Source organism: Sceloporus undulatus, chromosome 2 (genome assembly GCF_019175285.1).
Source record: "Sceloporus undulatus isolate JIND9_A2432 ecotype Alabama chromosome 2, SceUnd_v1.1, whole genome shotgun sequence".
Taxonomy (NCBI): domain Eukaryota; kingdom Metazoa; phylum Chordata; class Lepidosauria; order Squamata; family Phrynosomatidae; genus Sceloporus; species Sceloporus undulatus.
Window position 1 is genome coordinate 332,479,114 of NC_056523.1, and position 16,762 is coordinate 332,495,875.

The 16,762-nt window shown below is 44.2% G+C and overlaps 1 protein-coding gene across 4 annotated transcripts in view; it reads right to left on the reverse strand.

Annotated features, from left to right (window-relative positions):
- The window catches only part of CNTFR (ciliary neurotrophic factor receptor), a 549,220-nt gene that overhangs the window by 11,469 nt on the left and 520,989 nt on the right, over nucleotides 1-16,762 (reverse strand). For 2 of the 4 annotated variants that reach the window (XM_042448839.1, XM_042448840.1), the window contains 4 exons: nucleotides 13,456-13,636; nucleotides 6,856-7,016; nucleotides 6,318-6,426; nucleotides 5,746-6,121 (listed from right to left, as the gene is read on the reverse strand). In XM_042448839.1, coding sequence (XP_042304773.1) covers nucleotides 6,120-6,121; nucleotides 6,318-6,426; nucleotides 6,856-7,016; nucleotides 13,456-13,636 — 453 coding nt within the window. In that variant the 3' untranslated portion in view covers nucleotides 5,746-6,119. Of the gene's footprint in view, nucleotides 1-5,745; nucleotides 6,122-6,317; nucleotides 6,427-6,855; nucleotides 7,017-13,455; nucleotides 13,637-16,762 lie in introns of those variants that run through there. The other 2 variants (XM_042448838.1, XM_042448841.1) reach the window with 2 other exon arrangements.

The following is a 16,762-nucleotide window of genomic DNA, read 5'->3' on the forward strand; positions in this document are numbered from 1 at the left end:
AAAATTGTAGATTTTGATATGATCTATGGATAAGTCGAGGGTAAAATGTAGGAGCATATAACAAAGGATAAAAAGGATGAGGGGCTGGAGCAGACAAGCACCAGAAAGTGGCCAGAGTCCTCTCCATCCAGAAGTGGGTCAGACCCCTGCTGTCCACACAGTCTGCTTCCAAAGCAGGCTTCAGATGCAGAGGCTGATCAGCGTTGTCAGGAGTTGGTTTTCCCCAGATCCTTTTTGCTCTGGTCTCAAAGACTTCGGCACAACTTCTGGCCACTTTTGAGGCATGCTTCATTTGAATGGCATGCCCCCAAAGCTGCCAGAAGCCACTTCATTTGACCGTCTGTTTGGGCCCTATGTAAAGGAAAACAATGCCAAAGAAAATTCTGGCAGGTGTAACTATTTGTGCTCACGTAAAGGCTGGATGGATGAGACAGTAGAAGGGATCAGTGCTTCTTTTAAGAGCTCCAGGACAGACTAAGTTCTTGCCTTTCACCACTCTACTCAGAGAAAGGGATGGTTCCATAAGTACTTACATACACTTATATACATATACTTATGTACTTATATACATTAATCTGTGGATAAGTCAACCCAGGTTTTTTTAGGTCAATTTTTTTTGGCTAAAATTTCTAGACTTACACATGAGTATATACAGTATATTGAACGTACCAATGAGCAGTTATTTATAACCGAATGCACAAATGTACACACACTACGTGGAATGAATATAGATGTTATGCCATGGCCAAAAAGGCACAACTGGACAGGTAAGGGACTTACATGTCCACCAAACCCAAAGAGGATGCCAACCTTTGTTTAAAGATCTCAAAGGTGGGAGAGTCCACAACCTTCCAAGGCAGTCTATTCCACTGTTGAAATTCTCTTCCACTTGATCTCCCTCCCCCCCAAAATGTTTAGATGAGACCACTTTTCTGGTAATTTGAATCCACTGGTTTGTGTTCTGGTCTCTAGAGCATCAGAAAACAAGCTTGCTCCAGCTTCTCCATGAAATCCCTTCAAATACGTAACAATGGCTCTGTCATGTCACTTCTTCTCCAAGCTGAACGTACCCAGTTTCCTCAACTGCTCTTCACAGATTTTGGTCTCTAGAAATAACATCTTGGTCACCCTCCTCTGGGGATTTATAGATTAGCAGCACTGGAAGGGGGGAGTCTGAGACTACAAGCCCCCCCTTCACTGCCGCTGATAACAGCATGCCTAGTTTTTTCCACTGTTTATCCTCAGAACAACCTTCTGAAGCCAGCGCTTCTGAGAGATTGCAACACAAATCAAGGAACACGACCGACGCTGCAGATTGGGTCAGCCAGAAAAATCAGCAGCAGCAGAACACATTATAAACCATCTGGGCGCAAAATGCTGTTTGAAAACACTGAAGTTCTGGACCATGTGAACAGCTATCAGGTCAGAGTACATAGAGAAGCCACTGAAATCCACAAACACTTGGACATCTTCAACAGGAAAGAAGAAACCCTTAAAGTAAATAAAGTTTGGCTACCAGTCCTGAAGAACACCAAAACCAGGACTCAGCAAATGCAAATGAGAAACCATCCAGGGTCAGGGGCTTTCCCAGCAGACAATGATCAGTAATTAAGCGACACTAATCCTCTATTGCATATCCTCCCACTCTGAGGCCTGGCCATTAACAACAGAACAATACACAGATTAACATGCAGATTACTCCTCCCTACCCAGGGTCACACAGTGTGTGTGTGTGTGTGTGTGTGTGTGTGTGTGTGTGTGTATACCCACTCTCTTCCAGGTCAGCATTCTCTGAAGATGCCAGCCGCAGATGCTGGCGAAACATCAGGAATAACCATTCCAGAACATGGCCACATAGCCCAAAAAACCCACAAAAAACTATGGATGCCGGCCATGAAAACCTTTGACTTCACATTGCAAGTGTTTGCTCCCTTGATTGAGTGGGGTTTGAAGCACTCAAATATCGAAACCATTTTTGGCGCAGTGGAAAAGGCTGTATTTAGTGTTTAATAAGCGATATCTTGTTCTATATCATAAGACCTCAGGCTGTCATAAAATAAAATCAATTTAACCAATTGAAATGTCATTAAAATGGTTTGAAAACAATTAAGCAGACTAAGGGCTTTATCACATGGTAGGTTTTTTGCACGATTGCACTGGCACTGTTCTGTGTTTGAGCTTTCCTTATTACACAATGTTGTTTATTCTCCTGTTGTTATTTGGTATTCACATCATTGTTGGACCAGCTCTTTTCATGGCTGGGGAAAACCTGTCAATGGCTCCAATACTGCTGCTGTTCAGCTATTGCTTCTCGTGTGATAGTCTCATTCCAATGCGGTTCTAATATCCCTGCTCTCCTTTTCTCTCCCTCCCTGTCCACAAGTAGGGCAAAGTCACACCACTTCTGGTGTTTGGAAGAATGGGACAGAATGGTATGCAAGAATAAAGATACTTTTACACCACTGTTCTGTTCCCTGTTTTTAATTTTTTAAAAAAGTTTTACAGTAATCATGCAATTCCGCTGCTGTGGTAGTTCACCAGCATGCCACAATTACACAGTTATGACAGTGCCCACCATTTGTTGTGGTTTCCACTATTTTGGATTAATGGTGAGGATCTTGCAGGGTTCCATGGGAATTTGAAATTATGTGCCATCAGTGGTTGTTTGTATGTAATCACCCCTTTGTTTTCCCCTGATGGCTCACTCTAAACCCATGTACCATTCTTTAACTCACATCTTCTAACCACTTTTTCTTCCAGGATAAATCCAGGCCTTGTCTATGTAGGTTATTTACACTGAATCCTCTCCAAGCTTACTGACCCCTATTTACATGATTTAGGGATGAAACCCTGAATTGGATACAGACTGTCTTTACGGTAAAGGTATTCCCCATGCTGAAGAGCCAGCATTGTCAGACTACTTTGTGATCATGTGGCCAGCATGAGTGCACAGAACGCTGTTTACCTTCCCACCCGAGTGGTACCTATTTATCACTTTACATTTGCATGCTTTCGAACTGCTAGGCTGGCAGGAGCTGGAACTAGTGATAGGAGCTCACCCCATCATGCATCTGGTTCTTTCTGCAGTGATGACAAGTGCTGCCTTCCACCTGGCACCATTGCTGATGGCACAAGCGGCTTTGAGGTCAGAACAAGGTGCCCAGCATTGATCACTTTGTTGTGACCACAGTGGTGGTGCCAGTCTGATGAACAGGGCAGCCAAGAGTGTTTTAGCCAGTGAAGACCAGACCCCAAATGAGTCAGGGCTGGACTCTCATGTATCCACTCTCTTATGTGTCCACGCTGTGGGGAAGGTTGGTGCACAGATTGGATTACATAAATCAGGTTACAGAGTGGATAATTTGTTTTATGTGTGGAAGTGTATATAGTGTGGTTCTGATGCACAGTGGAAATGGTTATGGGGTATGGAAATATGCAATGGTTGAACTATTACATATTGCCAGAGAGAGACAGAAAGAAAGAGAAGCAAAGAGAGGATATAAGAAGCTTGTATTTCCTCCTACCTCCCTTGGGTATTGCGCCTATTACCCATGCCATGCTGCTAATAACTCTTCAGTGACAAAGAGGATTTAAGGGCTTTTAGGAGCAAAGCTGCTCCTCTCCTAATATAATAATATATTTTGCTATGTAATGTGGTTTTGTGAAATGTACATGTACACCTACATTAATGCATCTTGGTGTATACCTGTGCACGTATATGTACAGGATCCTCAATACGATGCTATTTCATGCAATGGATGACAAGTAATGGTTCTCTTCTCATTGGATTTAGATTGTTCCTGAGCAAATTCTCAGAAGGCATTCACTGTTCCAGTACTCTGCTTTGGGCAGAGCCTAGGAAACAGAGGAATAAAAACTCCCACCTCTAAAGCTTGGAATGGTGGGACTCCTTCCCATGCTTCACCTCCCTTGTTGAACCTTCTGTGATCGCTATCCGATTCCTCCCTTGCTTTTTGGGTGACTTTGGGTTCATATGGCCCTGATCCTTCAGGCGCCACTTCCTTGGGATCTGTTGCAAGTGCACACCCAACCACACTGTCCACGATTGCCAGGCTGTGGGTCAGAGACCCTTGCAGCTGTGGAAAGTGAGTGGTGACTGGAAACCACACACAGAACAATCCCACCCAGAATAAATTGGAGAGAGTTCAACAGCAAGTCTGGATGAATGCCGGTGAGTTGAGCAAAATGATACAGAAGTCTAATCAGGTACTGGCTACATTGTGTGCTGCTTTGACATTATCAGCTGCAGTATCAGGGTGCTGCACCTGCTCTGTCATCATTTGATAACTGGGGTACTAATGCATATCATTTGCTACTGATTCCACCTAGACCCCCTACCCACCCAATAATCCTTCTGTGGACATACAGGGCATTGCAGTGAAGGTATCTGTTGTATTTTGTCAGTATAATATTATGCCTGTGCCGCCTCTTGAACTGTTTGTCTCCCTCTCTAAGTTGCAAGCCAGAGTAATACCCTAAACATCCCAGAAGTGATCTGTGGTCCAGTATGAGGCAAATAGTGGATTGGAATATGAGTTAGGAAGACACTACAGCCCTGGTAGCATGACTCTGGTAGCACTACAATGTGTGTGCTTGTGGGATTGGCAGCATGTTTTGGAAGTTGTTTCTGAAAGTAACTGCACCTTGAACAGCATGGCACATTCTCTCAATGCTCTGACCCAAGCGATGTCAAGTCTCTGGTGCAGCTGCCCTTGGTGTCAGCATTGCTCATCAACTGTTTTAACTGGTGGACTTTCATTCATGGCAGCATCACTGGATAATTGCCTTCAGCATCACTCCTTGACAAGCTACTAAGGACTTCCACTCCCTTTTCTTCCTCCAAAAATAAGAGCTTTCCCTTTTGCAAGGAAAAGTTAATGCCTGGGTGCATGGGTTCTGTGGATGGATGCTAGACATCTCTGTGTGGGGTGTTAGTGTTTCTGCTTGTAGTTCTGACTGCTGTGTGTGTGTGTCTCAAACAACCTACTGGGGTATGGACTAAGAAGCTGGTGGGATGTTACTCTCAGTGTTATTAATGCCCCATTTCATAAACAACTATGGTGCCTTCATACAACTTCCTTGCTTTAACAGGCCTTGTTTGTGGTAGCTGGTCCAAAATGCAGCAAGCCCTCTGTATCCAAGGATTCTGCATCCATGGATTCAACCAACCAGGGTTCAAAAATATTCACAAAAAGAATTCCCAAAAGCAAAGACTGATTTTGCCATTTTAGATCAGGGATGCCATTTTACTACACCATTGTATATAATGGTACTTGAGCATCCACGGATTTTGGTATCCACAGAAGGTCCTGGAATCAAACCTCAGCAGATATCGAGGGCCCACTGTAGCATTCATTTTACACTGAAGTCCCTGTTTGCCTCTCAGTCTCATGCAGCTAACTCACTTGTTTGGGAGCGTAATGATGATGTTTTGTCCTTTCATTGGTCTGGTAAATTGGGTTTCATTTGCTGGCTTATCACATGAGGAAAGAAAGCAAAAGTTTAGTCAGATAGTAGTGCCTTTCTATGTGCCTTACAGCAAGATGTCGTAGTTCTTCAGTTCTCTTCCAGTGGGAAATAGTCTTAAAAATGAATCTTTTGTCAAATGGATTTTTCCAGCTAGAAAGATTCACTTTTAAGACTGTCTCCTATGGGAAGAGAATGGAAGAACTACAGCATCATGTGGTAAGGCATACAGAAAGGCACTACTATTCAGCTTAACATCTGCTTTCTTTCCTTCTGTGATAAGCTACTTAGAATCATAGAATCGTAGAGTTGGAAGAGACCATACTTAGTGTATGATCATCTCTTTTGGCAGATATTGTGCCCTTGTTTAGATTTGCTAAAACTTTCCTTCACTATTTTCCAATCTTTTTCGTAGGTTGAAAGATATACAGCAATTGCACACTGAGAACCACCAGGCTTTAATTTTCAGAACTACATACAACTATATACACATGAAGATGTGCCTACACCACATCACCACTCCTCTTGTAGTTATCCATCCATTGCAGCAGGAGATTTACAGATGCTTCCATGGCACTAAATCGATGCTCTACCCTGCTCATAAATGCCTTGGTCTGGGCAGCAAATGCTTGCTCTGCATGGAAAAAAGGAAAACAAGATGTTAGGGGCGTGGTATGAGAGCAGCAAGATCTGCTTATTGCTGGCACTCACTTGTTAGTTAGACATGCCTTGCATCTAAGCTATGTAGTGTCAGACTTTGCAGTGTTACTCCATTGTGAGCATACTGCTCTTTTTCAGTTGCCAAAGGTGTTCTGGGCAAGGATACGTACAGTCAGTTTTGAGAGACTCTTTGTAGGAGAGCATATATGGGGATGTGGACTGGAAGTTTGTCCTGGCTCCTCTGTCCCTTGCTGCTGCCTCTTTGGAGGTTTGGGTTTCCTGTGTGTGTAAAGAATGTAGTTAGGTCCCACAGACACAGACCACTAACATCAATTTACCTTGCTTTGGCCTAAGTCCATTAATTTAGGGACAAGGGGTGCAACATCTGGACCCATGTTACACACTCAGTATCTTCTAAACCAGTGGTTCTCAACCTTCCTAATGCCACAACCCTTTAATACAGTTCATCATGTTTTGGTGACCCCCAACCATAAAATTATTTTTGTCTCAGTTCCTAAGACCATTGGAAATATGTGTTTTCCGATGGTCTTAGGCGACCTCTGTGAAAGGGTTGTTTGACCCCCAAAGAGGTCACGACCCACAGGTTGAGAACTGCTGCTTTAGAGGGAAAGGGGGAACATTCCCTGAGAAGAAAGCAGACAGCTGTGCTCTCTCCAATAGCAAGTGAGGTGATCATGGTGTGCCTACCTGTGCTCTGTGGGAGTTCACTTGGCCCACCTTCACTTGGGGCAGGCCTGGTGTCTCTGCAGAGGGATGCTCCTCTCCCCACTGTGGCAGGAGTGATGTAGCAGCTTCTAGGGAAGGCTCCCACTGCAGAGTGCCTTCCTTCTCAGCCACAGGAAGTGCACCTATGGAGCAAACATTATGAAGATGGCCCTGGAAGTGCATTTTGGCTCCATTATCCAGAGGATGAGGTGTACAGGGCTCAGAACATTTCTTATTATGCTACCAAAGTACATGTGCCTATTGTGATGCACTGCCTTTGCACAGTTATATATGATTCCACTTGAAAGCCATGGGGTTTATAGTTTAGTGAGGCCCTAGACCTGTCTGGCTGAGAATTCAAAATACTCCTGAACTACAAATCCCATGATTCCATAAGTTGGAACTACGGAAGTTAAAATGGAATGATAGTGCAATAATTCTGTAATGTGAAAAGGAATAGAACACCAATGTGAATCAAATAATGGACAGGCACACTACACAAAGATGTGAATGAAGCGAGTAGATTATGAACTGCATTGAGGATGTGGGAGGTTTCAACTGGATCATTGTTGGGAGACATGTGCTATGGATCAGAGTTCAGTCAGGTTCATTATCTCCTTGGCCCAACAGTGAAGTCCACAATCTATGCATAATAGTTGCATTCTGCCAAGTCTCTTGCTATCTAGTTTATAGATAGGAAATCCCAAACTGGCGAAGCCATGGCAGTTGAAGTAGAAAACCAGTGCAAAGCAAGGCATGATCAGGGAATTCGGCTCAAGACAGAAAAGTCTACAGATATGTTGCACCAGGAAATACACCACTCCATATCATCCTTTCTGCAATGCCCAGCATAATTCGAGCATAATCACACTAAATGATTGCTGTACTATAGTTCTACTAGCACTGCCATGGACCCGTCTTGAGTAATGCTGCGATTTGGAGGGGCTTTAAGAATCAGTAGTCATAGAGTCCAGGTTCCTTCATAAACTTTAAACCCCAGGATTCCAAAGGAAGTTAACATGTCAGTTGCAGCAGAATTACAGCACTGTAACTGTTTAGCGTGAAAGGACCTATGTGTAAAACCTTTGAGCATTGACAAAAATGGCACCCAAACATGATTGAAAGCAGCATGGAGAGGATCTCACATCATTTCCAGCTCAGCTGTCCCCCGACCATTGTTTTTAAATAGGAAAGAACAGGGAAACCACATCTTATGCAATCCTTCCTTTCATGTGTTGGCTGAAACTCAGTACTGTAAAGCCATGAAAAACATAATGGCATATTGTTGTTCATGTCTTGCACAATGGCCTTCTCAGGAATCCATTGCAAAATGGGAGCAGGATATATCCAGATTACAACTTTAAGCATTCCTCACCTTCTGCAAGCAATATCAGAAAGGGGAGATTGGTTTAATAACACAATGGCATCTTTATCAGGATATTTAATCATGAAGCCTGAAGCCATCTGCAAATGGGACTTGACATCTGAAGGAAGCCTCCAGGTCAGTAACTGTTGTGTTTGGGGATGGTAAAGCTTGCAAGTTCAACCACATTTGTCTAATGAGAGTTCAAAGTATAAGCTTTATGTGGATTGGCTCGAACTGCCAGCAACAACGAAAAGGGAGTGATAATAAAGCACAAAGAGTTTCTCCTGTTCTATCCTGCTCCTAAGCCTCAGGGAATCTACCAATATTGAATTAAGGGAAGTGGGAAATGAGGTTTCTTGTGGAGGGAATGATATTTCAGATCTCCCCTGGTTGTTTACAATGGCATGGTAATTCCTGCAGCAGTGGATTTTGGCAAGTTGTTAAATAAACTTTGTTTACATGCAAACAGCAAGCAGAATCCACACAGCAGTTTATTTGGAACAAGGGTACAGTGAGTTTACTCAGTGATGCTGTAGTAGGAAAAACAGAGTGCAGTAAAGTTCTTTGTAAGATACTCCCAAACCTGACAAGCAAGAACAGGAACTGGCCTCCATGGTCCAGCCAGCATAACAGCTATGGTGATCCTGACCATCTTCCCCTCCTTTGCTCACCTGTCATTGTAGGACTGATAGTGTTCCTGATATTCAGGAAACTCCAGCTCAGCTGGAGCCCTAATGTCCTCATCACACACCTAGCCCCCTGACTCACAGATGTTGTATAGCACAGGGACAAACACATTAAGTTATGCTCCAAGGTACTATCACCTAGACGTCAGACATTCCAAAGCCTACTCAAAAACATTTCATGCATGATTGAAGACACTGTTAAAGACCTGCTTTCTGTTGTCCAGGAAACCTCTAGAAACCTTCATCAGCTACTGATGCATAGGGTATGTGCCATCTGAAAGGATGAGTGGAGGAATCTGAATCCCATGGATGGTTATGGTTGGGTTTCCAGGCACAAACACACCTGCATCCATGGTCTGGCATAAAACAGAGTGCCTGAAAACATGGGTATCATTGTTCCTCTCAGTTGATCCAAGCTCACTGTCAATAAATCTGCCAGTGCAATCAGTAGTTCCTGGGCTACTGCAGGACTCCATTCTGGAGGATTTGTGATTCACGATCTCCTCATCTCTACTAGGGGAGGGGGGATAAACAGGGATATGTGTGAGGGAGACCAAAGTGGTGAAGGGTCTGGAAACCATGTCCTATGAGGAACGCCTTAGGGAGCTGGGGATATTTGTTCTTGCCTGGAGATGAGAAGGTTAAGGGGTGATATGATAGCCCTGTTTAAATACTTGAAGGGATGTCATATTGAGGAGGGAGCAAGCTTGTTTTCTGTTGCTCCAGAGAACAGGACCCGGAACAATGGATGCAAGCTACAGGAAAAGAGATTCCACCTCAACATTAGGAGGAACTTCCTGACAGTAAGGGCTGTTTGACAGTGGAATGCACTCGTTCCTCGGCGTGTAGTGGAGTCTCCTTTGTTGGAGGTATTCAAGCAGAGGCTGGATGGCCATCTGTTGGGGATTTGGATTTCCTGCATGGCAGAATGGGGTTGGACTGGGTGGCCCTTGCAGTCTCTTCCAACTCTGTGATTCTATGATTCCATCCATGACCCCCACACACTGAGGGAGTCCCATTACCTGGAAACCATCCATGATCTGGGGAGGAAAAAGGAAGCAAAACGATTGTTATTTGAAAACTAATGAAGGTGCAGTGTCAGGAGCAGCTGCACTATCACATTGCCCTATGAGCCACCTGTCCAGGTGTCCAATTGCAGTGTTGCAATGGACTGAGATCCTCCCTCCCACATCTCTCACCACAGGTCCTACAGGCATGATGTAGACATTGGATATTCTCTAACAGACTGCTCCCAAACTAAGCACTATGGCATGCTCCATGGTATAAACACAGAACAGAAGCATGGCAGGAGCCCAATGATGGAAGGGAGACACATGGCGCAGGCTACTGCCAAACACCTTGGAGTGTATGGCAAAATATTCCCAGATCCAAAGCACCTACAACAGTGAAGGACACAAAGAGACAATAAAGAGAAAATGAGAAAAAGGGAGGAAGGACAGCATACCTTGCAATAGTCACCCAATTGAACAGTTTTTCTCAATAGCATATGCTCTGTGGAGAGGCAGACCTCTATGGCAATCTCTGGAACTATTGATGTGCTGAATCCAAAGTGAGCTGGTACCGTGTGGTATAAGAGCCTAGAGGGCCACTAAACTGCGGTGACAACTCTGTCTTCAATGATAATGGCCTCCCTTGTTATTGTTCTTTTGGGCTGGAAATGAGGTCACAGAATCATAGAACCACAAGAGTTGGAAGAGACCCCAAGACCATCCAATCCAACCTCCTGCCATGCAAGAATACACAATCAACACATTTCCAACAGATGGTCATCCATCTGTTTGAAAACCTCAAAAGAAGGAGACTTCACCACACTTTGAGGAAGCATATTCCGTTGTTGAATATCTGTTATCGTCAGGTACCATTTTACTATTAGCAATCTCAAAAAGTATGGCCCTGGTCATTCTGAAATTGTGCAGCCATGTGCCATCATTCTACAAGGCAAATACCTTCACCACTGCTGTCTGACACAAGATTTCACCACCAACCTCTTGGTGCAAGCAGCTGTCAAACCAGATCAGTAGAACATCCTTGGTTCCTAGCTCCAATTGTTCGTTGTTGGAAAGAGTTGCAAGTAAAAGTCTCAGTTGTTGCAAATTTCTACAAACACACAGGTGTAGGCATCACTACTTAAGCCTTTGTTGCATCTCCCCCTTCAAGAAAGCCTCCATCAGCTCTCCCTAAATGCTGAGCACAAGGGAAGCCACCTGGACAGGATCCATGGACAACTATAATACAGTGAATACATATTGCCAGCACCAGAGCAGCAGATCAAAAGACTGCTATTATCAGATGGCTGCAAGAGCGAAATGGCAGCAGCACAGGAGCATATGACTCCACAATAGCAGCAGAAAAGGAAATGATGCGCATAAGTAGTCATGTGAGAAGGATCTAAACTGTGCAATTATGCAACTGCAGCAAAAACAAACAAACAATGCAGGTGTGCTATGTAGGACGGACACAGGTAGCCAGGTGGGGTGAGCAAGGCAATGCATAAGAGCGATTGTGGGAATGTGGATCACCAAAGTGGCACCATAGCACTATTACAGAGGTATGAAAATTGTTGTTTCTTTAATGGCATGTTTCTGTTTGCTTAAACAAATAAATTTGACCCCAAAGGTTTTAATAAATTAAATAAATTCCCACAACTTGCCATGCCTGGAGGATGTAAGAAGAGAAGAAGGTTCAGAGCAAGGAAGAGCCATCTAGATTAGGAGCCCTTTCATACTGCATAGTTATAGCATAGTTATAACCCATGGATTCATGGGATCTGTAGGTTGGTGAAGCACTAGATCTCTCTGGCTCAGAATTTTAAATATCCCTCCCTAAACTGAAAATCTCAGGATTCTGTAGAATGGAGCCAAGGCAGTTAAAGTGGAATCATAGTACTACTAATTGTTTAATATAAAAGGGCCCCAAAACCAGATGTAGGAGACCAGAAAAGACAGAATCCTTTCTCCATACCCACCTGAGGCATTGCATTTGGAAGGCAAAGCCATGGTGCAGACAAAGGGAAACATTTTACTCTCACATCTCCCTGGTTCAAGTTTAGCACTGGCCACCACACAATACAGCGAGATTCCACCTGATAGTAGAAAAGGCCCCTCAGAAAGCTGTTGGCCCCTTGGATAGATATGTGTGGAACATGCCAAGTCACATCCAAGTCACCATTCCTATCTTGGGTTCAAAGAGATGCTGTGCCATGGCTTACTTCTGATGCCAGGAACAGATAATTTTAGGATCTATCTCAGAGGATGCACGAAATCTCTTGGGTTTCATGTGCCAGATACTTGCCAGTGCTAGCCATGTTGCCATTTTTCAACACTGAGAGCTGGTTGCAGGACCTCTTGCATGCTGGACTGTTTTTTGTGGGTTTTTCAGGCTATGTGGCCATGTTCTGTGTGGCAGATAATGATCACCAATTAGCAGACAATAATCCTCATTTGCATTAGCCTCCCATCCTGAGGCCTGCCATCAGCACAGAACAAGACACATGCAAATCACTCCTGCCTTCCCAGGCTCACACAGGATATATACACCCAAATTTTCCAGGCAAAGCATTCTCTGGAGATGCCAGCCACAGATGATGGCAAAACGTCAGAAAGAAACTCTGCTAGAACATGGCCACATAGTCTGAAAAACCCACGAAAAACTATGGATGCTGGCCATGAAAGCCTTCAACTTTACATGATGGACCATTTGGTTGAGACTTGTGCAAGTCCCAGGCAGAGCTTTTGCTAGCTCCAGAAAAAAGAGTGATCCAAAGATAGAATTGAACACAAGCTTAGCTTCACCCCTTCATGTTGAAATAGATCCTCATTTGTCAGGTTTGGGATGATTTGATTTATGGGGAATGCCACAAATCTCAGCCAACAGTTGTCCTCCCACATCTTTGTTTCTGACATCACTTCCACCCTACATGGATTTTTCTCTGCAAAGAGTGAAGGCAAGCATTGCTACAGAGTGAAGTGTAGGGTGGATAAAATGTGCCAAGAGGATTTAAAGGCCTCAAGTCTTGGGTGCAGACTATCTAAAGGACCATAACTCCCAATATGACCCTCCCTAAGTTTTAAAATCTACTGGAGAGTACCTTCTCTCAGACCTATCACTCTCAGAGCCATCTTTGGTGAGGATACGGGATGCAAGGCCTTCATGCACAAAAGTACTAAATATTGTGTGTAAAATTTCTTTCAGGCAACGTGGATAAAGTGTATACGAAACATAATTGCATTTCATGTTTAGACTTGGGTCCCATCTCCAAGGGATCTCATTTTCCAAAATCTGAAAAACTCCAAAATCCATTACACTTCTGGTCCCAAACATTTTGGGTAAAGGAGATCAACCTGTAGTGTTATTTTGTTTACATCGATGCTGTAAGCTATCTTGGTTCCCATATTGGAAGACAGGTAGGGAATAAATTGATAGATGGATGTATACCTCGCCATGGGGCATTTCCCCCATCCCTGTCTCTGCTTCAACCAACTCCACTGGCCCCGTTTCCCATTTCTTCACCTGCTCCCTGGGCTTCTGTGGTGAGATGTTTGGGCTCCTCTGTCCACGGCGTGGCATGCACAGCTACGCTCCAGTCACTCCATGTGCCAATTTCATTGTCCTTGGCTGCAACCTGGATGATGTATTCCTTGCCTGCATAGGCATCTGTGATGATGTGGGATGTTCCATCGGACAGTTCTACCTGTGTGGGTAAGAAGGAGAGTTTTGTGAGATACGCCCAGGGATTGGGATGTTGCTTTTAAAAAAGGAACAAGTTATTTTACTCATTACTCTGACTACACAGTAGGTCATAACTTGTTACTATTAAAACAGTCCCGAAAGATAGCTCACTAGTTATTTGCTATTTGTTATTAACTTCTGTCATAATGTCACTGGTAAATATAATAAGGTGTTTGTTCATTCCCTCAAGTGGCTAATCTTGATTTTGATTTTGATATTGCACTGGAAATTCTGAGAAAAGTGGCAAAGACACTGCAAAGCCATCCTTTCTGGCTACAGCACAAGGAAAACACCTATGAACTCTTTCTCCTCACTCTCCTCCTTCTCTGACACTACACTGCCCTTGCGTTGAAGAAGATGTTGTGCAATTGAATGGAGACATGGGATGTGCAACCAAATGCACCACCAAATGCACAATGGGCATGCATACACAATACAAAATGTGGTATGCATGTATAATAGTGTCACATACATACACTGATTCTGCACAACTGAACTGCATGGGGATATTCCCTAGTGGACAACAATTTCCATCTGCTTCCATAGTGCAACCAAAGTGCTCCCTTGGTGAGCCAGGCTATAGCAGAGGTTTGGGCCAGGAGTCACCTCTGGGAACTCAACTTGCTCAGGAGAAGACTATTTGGTGCAGCAGCAGCAGCTTCCTTAGCTCAAGGGGGGCCATTTGGAGGCTGCCCACAGCCAACCCAACCCTGACAAAAATACAGCAACATCTGGGGATATATGATATTCAAGGACAATACAATGAAAGGCTGCTTAAGACTTCTATAGGACTTGGCTCCCTTCCTCATTCCAAACTGGGGGGGGGGGGGGGGGGTAGCCTTGAAAGTCCTTTGGCATTTAGGGAAAAGATGGCAAAGTTCAGGAACAGAAGCGAATTGTATGAAGCCTGGCAGATGTCAGCCAGAGAACCATGGCAGGAAGGGGCATGAGGTGGCATACCAGCAGACTCCAAGGGGATGGGACTGTTTTCCTCTGCCACTCCAGTGACACTGTTCTTGTTGTGTGCCTTCAAGTTGTTTCTTATTTATGGTGACCCTAAAATGACCCTATCATAGGGTTTTCTGGGCAAGGTTTGTTCAGAGGAGGTTTGTTATTGCCTTCTTTTGAGGCTTAGAGAGTGTTTTGCCCAAGGTCACTCAGAGGGTTTCCATGGCTGAGCAGGGATTCAAATCCTGGTCTTCTGGAATCCTAGTCCAAAACTCAAAGCACTTCATCACGCTGTTTCCAGAAACTAGAAGGGTCCAAATTGCAAGGAAAGAGACACTCCTCCCCCCCAAAAATAACTTCTTGATAGTAAGAGCTGTTCTTCAGTGGAACAGACTGCCTCAAAACAGGGACGTAGCCAAGGGGGGGGGGGTCCTTGGGGTCCAGACCCCCCCTTCCATTAGAAAAATGAATGGTGTGTGCTGCTGCGCCACCGCACCCAAGCCCCATTATAATGGTGGCACTTAGTCTGGACCCCCCCCCCTTTCCTAAAATCCTAGCTACGTCCCTGCTCAAAAGCTGTTGGATTCTTCTTCTTTGTACTGTACAATAACATCCAAACACGATTATAACTTTACTGGCCCAACCCCAAATGCACAAAATATAACATGCAAGCTTTTGAAGCTCAATTGGCTCCTTCATCAGGCCAAGGTGTTAAAAATCATACAGGAGTAGAAGACAAAAATGACGTTATTTGAGTCATGGGCCTACATTTTGCCAAGATGTTATTTTTGTTGTTGCCAGTAAGGTGTTTTGGAAGGCTATCACTGAAGGCAATGAGAAACCGCTCTTCTCTTTGGCCATTTGGGCTTTGGGAGGCAATGAGTCATAAAATCCAGGCAATTAAATTTCAACTCTATTGACAATAGAAAAAGTAACTTCCCTTGAGATCTATACTGTTTCTGCCTGTTTCTATTTCTCCTTCGTTTTAGGTTTTTCAGCAAAGGTTGGATAGGCATCTATCAGGAGTGCTTTAGTTGTGAATTCCTGCAAGCTAAAAGGGTTGGATTAGATGACACCCAGGATCTCTTCCAAGTCAGAGGATTTTATGATTCTATGAAATTGTTACCACTGGGAAAGTCCTCTGTGACCTCTCTTGGATAGACTGAGCCAATCTTTCCCCTTTTCCTCCCCTCCATCTGGGCTCATGGTCAAGTCCTGGAACCATTAAAGAAGGCCACAGCCAAGCAACTTTACATCAGAGACAGGCTAGGAAGACCATCAAGATTGTTTTTTGCTGCTCCAGAGACTAAGACATGGAGCAATGGATGCAAACTATACGAAAAGAGATTCCACCTGTTCAATAGAGGAAGACGCTCCCTCAGAGAGTGGCAGAGTCTCCTTTGTCAGAGGTTTTTAAACAGAGTCTGGATGGGCATCTGTCAGTGGTGCTTTGATTGTGTCTTACTCTATGGCAGAAGGGGGTTGGATTGGAAGGCCCTTGGGGTCTTTTCCAACTCTATGATTCTATGATTTTAAGTTAGACCAGCACCGACTGCCTTGGTTGGACGAAATAGCTCTCCCAGCTTCATCCAGTTTTCAAACTGGAAATTGGAGTTTGGGAGTGAACTGTTATAGGTACATAGTGGTAACATAGGCTGTGCCCCCACAGGCCTTCCCCTATCCGCATGGTAAACAGTCCTGATAACATAGGGATCAATCCCCAGTTCTGGTGCAAACTGTCCAAACGATGTCCAGCCAGTTCAGCACTGAATTCGCCACATGCTCCATGTATCCAAATTTTAAAAACGCACTACAGTACTTCCAGAGTTTTCTGAAGTAATGGTGGGCAGCAGTTTACAATGTGTCCCATTGTGCCATCCACTTTCACAATTTTCTCCCTCTGAGGTCAGAAAGAGATGCATAGCCATGATAACGATGCCATGTGCCTTATTTTGGCCTCAAGACAGCAACCTGCAGTAGCGGTGGGTGGCACAGTGGGACATGTATGTGAACAGCCACCTGCCATCACTTGAATTTGCAGGTAACAATGGAACATTGAGGCAACTTTGGGATCAGAATAGTATGGGCTGCTCCCAGAGTATTCTGGCCCATACAGACACCACCTTAGTGGCATAGGCCA